Source organism: Manduca sexta, unplaced genomic scaffold, assembly GCF_014839805.1.
Source record: "Manduca sexta isolate Smith_Timp_Sample1 unplaced genomic scaffold, JHU_Msex_v1.0 HiC_scaffold_2230, whole genome shotgun sequence".
Classification (NCBI taxonomy): Eukaryota; Metazoa; Arthropoda; class Insecta; order Lepidoptera; family Sphingidae; genus Manduca; species Manduca sexta.
Genome location: NW_023593174.1, coordinates 1 through 7430, shown reverse-complemented (window position 1 = coordinate 7430; position 7430 = coordinate 1). Strand labels below are relative to the sequence as shown.

The following is a 7430-nucleotide window of genomic DNA, read 5'->3' as shown; positions in this document are numbered from 1 at the left end:
AAGTATGGTTATCACTAGTGGTATAAATTAAGATGTTAATACTAGCCTGTACTGTGTTAAGGAGTGTTTTCATTTGTGGCCAATGCATTATGTACGGACATCTTATCATTGTTTCGTAAACGCCTTTTAGCAGTTCCGCTGCAGAATCCCAATCGGTGTTTCTCTGTAAAATGAATTTGCTATGATTATAATTTTAGTGAATAATACTACGATCATCATTGTCCTGCCGCTCTGTCGGTTCAATTTAACGACCAGCCATTTGCCAGTTATCAATAGTCTAGGAAATCGACTACTTAAACTCCTTCTAGAAAAATTGCCTTGATTAATAGCTCTGAAAGTCACCTGCAATTATAAACGTATAAGAGGCCAGACTAAAAGACCACAGGAATGATCACAATTTTATGAATATTTTAATAACGCTAATCAATAATTTACTCGTATGCCAGGTTTCTTAGCTATCTTCAGGAACACTTTATCCAGACGTCTCAGGATCATGAGCAGGGCGGCGCGTAGGGTATCATCGGCCCAGTCGCCCACAGGCAGAACTTCCTTCATGTACCTCTGGAGACCTCGACATGCCATTGATTCCGGGTCGTATGGCGATACTTTGAGTAACGCGTGGGCTATGTCTGCCAAACGCTGGAAACATATTTTTACCTAAGTTACCAATATGCATATTTTTACATATGCATATTGGTAGCAGTAAGAACGCTTCCGTGGTATTATTATAATAATTACTTTTATAAGTTTGAATTGTGGAATATTATCCTGGTTAAATATGTTGGTGTTTATAAACGTTGATAATTACTTACTTCAGGTGACCCACTTGGTTATTTATCTACTATCTGTTATAAACAGAAAATAAATTAAAATGCCCTGTAATCGATATCCATTTAAAAATCACTTACAACATGCGATTTACTGTCCAGCAGTTCCACGGGCTTGCCCTCACTTCCACCGCTTCCTTTAGAGCCGTTGAGTTCCAGTAGTCGTGTGGTGGCTCGTCCGATGAAGTCACCAACCAGTGATAGTAACACATCACGAGGTCGACGGTATTCCGCGCGGATCAGCTAACAATAACAAATAATACCGTGTTTATTTGGAAAACATGTAAACTTGGTATGCAGTCATGATTGGAAATAGTTTGAGAATGAAGTAAATAACGAATCATGTAGCGTAGTCTCATGGATATGGAAAAATAACTATTAAATATAGTTTGCGTGGAATACAAAATCATCGTACGGATCCATTACTACAAGTAAATAATTATAAATACCTAAGTATATTACATATAAGTAATAGTGGCTCAACAACTCAATTTACATTTTCTTCTTACGATGCAATATGTGAGAGATCAATAGCTTATAAATAGACACGTTTATTTTTGAAATTTCTATTCATTTATCACGTTTATACCTCAGAATCTTCAGCACCGGTATATTCGGGTGGCGGCATTTTGGAATTGTCGAATTTTGAATGCGATTCCTCGAATGCTATAATGGTGGCAGCGCCCGTGCGTGGCCCTGTTCTTTGGGAGGAACCTTTATGTTCTGGCGAGGTTCTGTATGGGCCATTATAGGATCTGAAACATGTATAGAGGATTGACAAATGAAACAGCTACCTAACATAATTATATAATATGGCATTGCCAATGGTTGGATTAATCTTCATACTGTACCTTGTAAAATAAAACAAAAGTATACAAAGTTCTAAAAGATTGCGTCTGTTTAAGATTTTTATATTATTCAAACATAGACATAATGAACTTACTTTGATAGTCCTTCACAATTATTGATAAGAGTTTTGATAGCTATCGCCAGTTGTTGAATGATTTCTTTCTCTGTCTTGCCTTCTCTGTTATACGTCGGTAGTTGGATTTGTTTGACGTAACATGGCAGGATAGCTTCCAGTATTATCTATTGGTTTAAAATTTAACTTTATTACGATATATTTAATCTTTATACCAACATTGAAAATAAATTTAGTTGATAATTTTGTGTTAGCAAAATGTCAACAATGTCGTTATGACTTACCAACATTTGATATCCCCTCATACTCTCAGCTGAATAAGACACCACCATCACACACAAACTGATGCAGTCCAGTACATTAACCATTTCTTCTTCATCTCGATAGCAGAAGTCTATGGGTTTTAACGGCTTTTCTTCCTTTATTAGTTCCGCTATGTGAAGCGGGTCCGGTGACGGTGTTTCAAGGCTTAGAAGTAAATTGAATAGACAGCTAGATTGTACCTGGGAAGAGATGGGAATAGCAAGATGAGAAATAAGTTGTCGAAAATAAGAGAGTTCTTCCTGTTCGTGACATGTATCTTATGTAAAACATTTATCGTTTGTGCCATATAGAACAATGCCAGAGAGTATTTTTACTTATTCGTCTACAATTTACTTTTACTACTTTTTGGAAATCTATTTAATAATATATAGATATCCCATAGAAGTTCATTGCTGGCAAATGAACTTTTACGGGAAAACGAAGGGCAAAAAATCATTACAAATTCATAGTTATCATATTGATCATTACCTTACTTGCATCACCGTAAGTTGCTTCTTCGTCTGTATCCAATATGGCGGATACCGAGCCAAACATTTGCAAAATAAATGGTTTTCTGTTCAGTAAGTAAAACTGCTTTACTGCGTACTCTATTGTTGTCGTCACGAGCTTGTTTGTTTGGAAGTTTGAATATATTTGGAGCAATGTTGGCATGATAAGTAAATAGCTGAAAAATAATAGTTAATATGATGAGCCACTCAATGCATAACGATAAATTGTAGTTTGTAATATGCGATGGTCGGTGGCTGAAATTACTTTTATATGAGAAGGTTATTTGCGACCTAATGAAAACAAATAATAAGGCAATATTATTATCTAAAATATTCTTTATTTCCTACGTACCCATTAGTAGAGAAAATACTTTTAAAGTTAGACGCAGCATTAACATAAGTCGCTATGACGTATCTCAATATCAAAGCATCTTCGCTATGTAACATCAGGGCGCCATTGAGCACGTTTAGGAATAAATGAATATCCCTTGATGATGTAAAGTTACCAGCCATGGCTTCGAACATTCGAGCTATGAGTCGGACCCACCTGCAATAAGAAATTTTATGAAAACAATGTTGGGTATTAAATGGATTTATTTGGTTAACTAACGTAGTAGGAACATTTAGATAATTTGTTAACTGAAACTAGAAATTATTATATGAAACAGACACACTGATACCCTATACCCATTATTTTAAGTATCTAAATTTTTAGATGGCGGGGAGTCGATATGTTACGTTTTAGAGACATGATAGAATTACCACATGATGGTTTTAACATTCTACGTACATAAATTTGTGCAGGACATCCAGTCCTAAGAGTGTGGTACCAAGCGGCCCGCGGCTGTAAAGACCTAGGTCTGCCTCAAGCGCTTTGCGAGGAAATGATGGCAGCTTCATTAGTTCATCGTGCAGAAACACTACACGTTGGACAACCTAGAAATACATTACATACACCGGGAAGTTTTTTATACAGAATACGGCAAGACTTACTCTAAAAAATATTAATAATTTTGCAAATATTTTCATTTCGCCACTGGGCGTGGTGTTGAAGTGGTGATTTGTCATGTAAATACTGCTTTATTAGGATGTTGTGAAGTAGTAGGTACTTGTAGTATTCATAGAAAAAGTATATACATACATACTTACAACCGATATACACCAAAATTTTTAAATAGAAACGAATTCTGTGTTATTTCAAAATAAATGAGACTAACAACAATTTTAACAGCTAATTAAGAATAAATATTTGCCATACCATGTCTACGTTTTTGAGTATAGCCCAAGTAAGCAAGACCTTTCCGATTTCGATGAATTTGAGCAACAACTCTTGCTGTTGCAATTTGTTGAATGCTTCTTCTGGCTCCATGTGCACGAGCCTAACTGAGGGTATTGAGATCGTTTGAAGAAATAATGATCGCGCACGTAGTTCTGCGGATTGTGGATTTGACCTGAAAAGCATGGTAGAGTTGTTGAAAATCAATGACTTGTGATCTCAACTCCTAATGAGATAATATAGAATGTGGACCTATTTCACTATGAAGCTATTATTGCAATTACGATTGAATAAAATGGAATTCATTAAGTAGCAGCTATTATATTTTATTCAAAATTAAAGGGATACCTACGTGTTTTAAAGTCAACAAGAAAATATTCGTGATGCATGTTTTCTGGAATGCTGAAGAAATCTAAAGACTCTTTCAAAATTTGTGAAAATATTGTATCTTCTTGCACGGGGAATTGCGATGGAATACTGCCTTCATTGTCAGCTGGAAATTTAATTATTAATTTAAATAAACCATATGTCATGGCGCAAGCTCTGTTAACTGTTTGCCGAAAAATACTACACGACTGTGGCAGTAGTAGTGTAAGTTTTAACATGCTGATCATATTGTACTCATGTAAACTCACAAGGTCCGTGAACAATGATTTTCTTCGCGGCTGGCACATTAGCTGTTAACAAAATGGATGCATCGCATTGCTCTTTACGCAAAATCTGTTTCAAATCTTTGAACATTATTCCGTGAACGCTATGTACCACCTAAAATAATAAAATGTGGTTAAAATTTAAAACTACAGTTAAAGCAAATAAACAAGCTCTATAAGCGATATTTTTTGACGCTCGACATTTTGAAATATCTGAGATTTCAAGAGCTTTTTAACAGTATTCTGAAAGATAAGTTTCCATTCTTAATCTTACTAATATTGCAACACTAACCATCCACAGTATAGACAAAGCGGCACCAACAAGTCTCTGCCCTTCTTCATGTGGACTCCTCACATAAAACATGACGTATCCTATAATATAGTTGTAGAGAGCGAATGCAGCTTGCTGCGGCAGTCGTGGAATAAATCGAATCAGATGTCGAAGAAGTTTGAACATTTCATCTTGGTGATCACGAGTCAGACGTTCTAGTACGTGGCGAAGGAACAAAGCCGAGTCTTCAACGAGACATCCCCAGATCACCTGTACAAAAATATTTAAAACTTTCTGATCAGAAGACAGGAAAAAAGGATGTGAAATGGTAAAATTTTCTTTGAACTAAGGCCTTATTATTGCGATGAAAATAGAGGTATTTAAACATTTTGTAAAGAATCGACAACTTGGTAAATACCTGGTATGCGACTTCGTCCGAACAAAATATGCGTTGAGACATAACGTGAACGAGAATAGAGCTGAGGCCACTTGAGTGTGATGAGAACCGCGAACTCCTTCCACCATCTCCTCATCAGCTGGAGCTGCAATTTTTTTTATATGTACATACTGGAATTGCCGTTCGGCTGATATATTTGCTTAACAAGAAGATTAGCCAGCAAAAAAGGCCAGAAGATTAAGCAAAATCACAAGTAAAATAATGAATAGTATCAGTCCTGTAAGCTATACGTACTATCCCAATGCCAGAAACGGGCCTTTTCTATATAAGGTTATGTCTCTATGTAACCGTACCCCCCTATGTATATATGTCTAACTTACGTTCAATATGGTCGTCAGCCACGTGGTCTAGTGCTGGCTCCCTCGCCGCTTGCCTGGTTATCGGAATGGTGGTGATGAGAAAACTCTCTCGTTCTGCGCGTTTTTGTCATTACGTTGTTGCAGTGCGCGTTTTATCGCCTCCGTCTGCTGCTTCTTGCGGGTTTTTGTTGCTGTTACTAATGATCGCTGTGTGGGAAAATATATATATATCAACAATTTCTTTTAATAGCAGCTGCTATTTTAATGAATGTAATATTGATATTAACTCTGTGAAGTAGAGTCGAACATTATATTTATTAGTTTCAATAAAATATGTTGTGCAATTGTTAATAATGAGAAACTTACATGTCGTTCCTGATTCAAAGTCATTTCCATATCTTTGTCCTTCACTTGCGGACTCCATGGTGGATCAACAACAGCTAGAGACTCAATTCCAATTTTAGGAGAGGGTAGTGTAAATTCGATGCCTGGCGGAGGTACTTTGAACGTCATAGATGCGCCTTCCTCCATTCGCGGCCACACTTGGTATCTGAGCTTCCACATTACTTGAAATCTTAGTATTGCGTTGATCCTGTGATGCGATATGAAACATATTGACAAATGTATTACGTTGTTCCAATCATTAGTATATAAACTGCATTCATTCTAATTAAATAGTATTTAAAAAAAATGGTTGCCCTAGTTATCGATAAGAAAATATACCTACTCTATCGATAAAAATCTTTAAAGAAAACTCCCTAAACTCTACCTGACTCCGGGGTCGGCGTGTTTTAGATCGTTATGCATGATTTCAGTAGCTGTATGCGGTGCTTTAACAGCTGCCAGTATGAACAAGGCAGCGGCGCAAGAGCTCAGTTCCCGGTCTGGCTCCAATAGCAGCTGCCACGCAACCGGGCGCTTTCCGCGAACATTTCCTCGCTCATTGTGGTCGCGCCTTTTATCAAAGATTGCTAGGGGAGTATGGAATGCATCGCGGACCTGTTTAGTAATAAAATGGGCATAAATGTTTATCAATGGCAGAACATATAAAAATAAATATTAGGTAACTTGGTACTAGCTGCACAAAGAAAGAATATTTGTTGCTAGGAAAAAGCATATATTAAATTACTTACCTGTCCTTTTAAATATTTCAATATAGCCGGAGGTTCCGGCGGTGGGTAGGGCATAGCGCCTGGCCTAGCCACGGGCATCTCCAGATGCGGCAGGCTGTGGTCCACTACCGCTGCCCTGTACGCTAGCCCTGCGCTCTCTATTACCGACCTGTCAATTCTGTTCCACGCAAATATGCTGTTAACCCTTAAGAATTTTATCACCATAACTAACTCAACTACATGACCAAATAAGTTAATTACTTTACTGAAAATCACAACCACATTTGATATTGGATCAAATTTTAATGAAATAATACTGATACATAGTAAATTGAAACTAACCCAGTTGAATGCTCAGAAGGTTTGCGTGTGCGACGTCCACGACGAGCTACACCTACTCCTTCTTCAGCACTTGTTGTATTTATTTCAGGTCCAAATTTCTCTCCAAATCTACGCAAATAATTATAATATTTATGATTTTTCAACAACATGTTTTCGATGAATTCTTATGACTTCTTTGTAACTTGTTGCTGTTATTAAACATAATATTTTGTTCAACAAATTTTGTAATTTTGTCAATTTCAAGGTAATAAACATCATAATTTTTGTAACAAGTTGACAACGACGGCGAAGAATATATTTTTATACCTTTTGTACGGATTTCATAAGACGTATACTAGCGCGCATGTTACGTCGGAAGCAATACGGATGGCAGAAGTTTTGGTGGCAGCACACGTAGTTGAACGAGTTCAAGAACTTCACCATTACCTGTTGCATAAATAATTATGTAACTATGAAATATAT

General features: G+C 36.8%; 1 protein-coding gene across 1 annotated transcript; it reads right to left on the bottom strand.

Annotated features, from left to right (window-relative positions):
• Window positions 1–46: 46 nt before the first annotated feature.
• Window positions 47–7076, bottom strand: LOC119192009 (protein unc-80 homolog; the record flags this gene model as incomplete). The annotated part of the gene is given in 21 exon segments (XM_037445860.1): window positions 47–163; window positions 436–639; window positions 909–1070; window positions 1417–1582; window positions 1771–1916; window positions 2034–2252; window positions 2542–2737; window positions 2914–3108; window positions 3352–3497; window positions 3820–3941; window positions 3944–4012; window positions 4190–4330; window positions 4473–4602; window positions 4780–5028; window positions 5200–5300; window positions 5536–5640; window positions 5643–5721; window positions 5881–6106; window positions 6284–6513; window positions 6648–6804; window positions 6969–7076. Coding segments are annotated over 21 exon segments (3268 nt in total), but the record flags the coding sequence as incomplete, so codon positions are not given.
• Window positions 7077–7430: the final 354 nt, after the last annotated feature.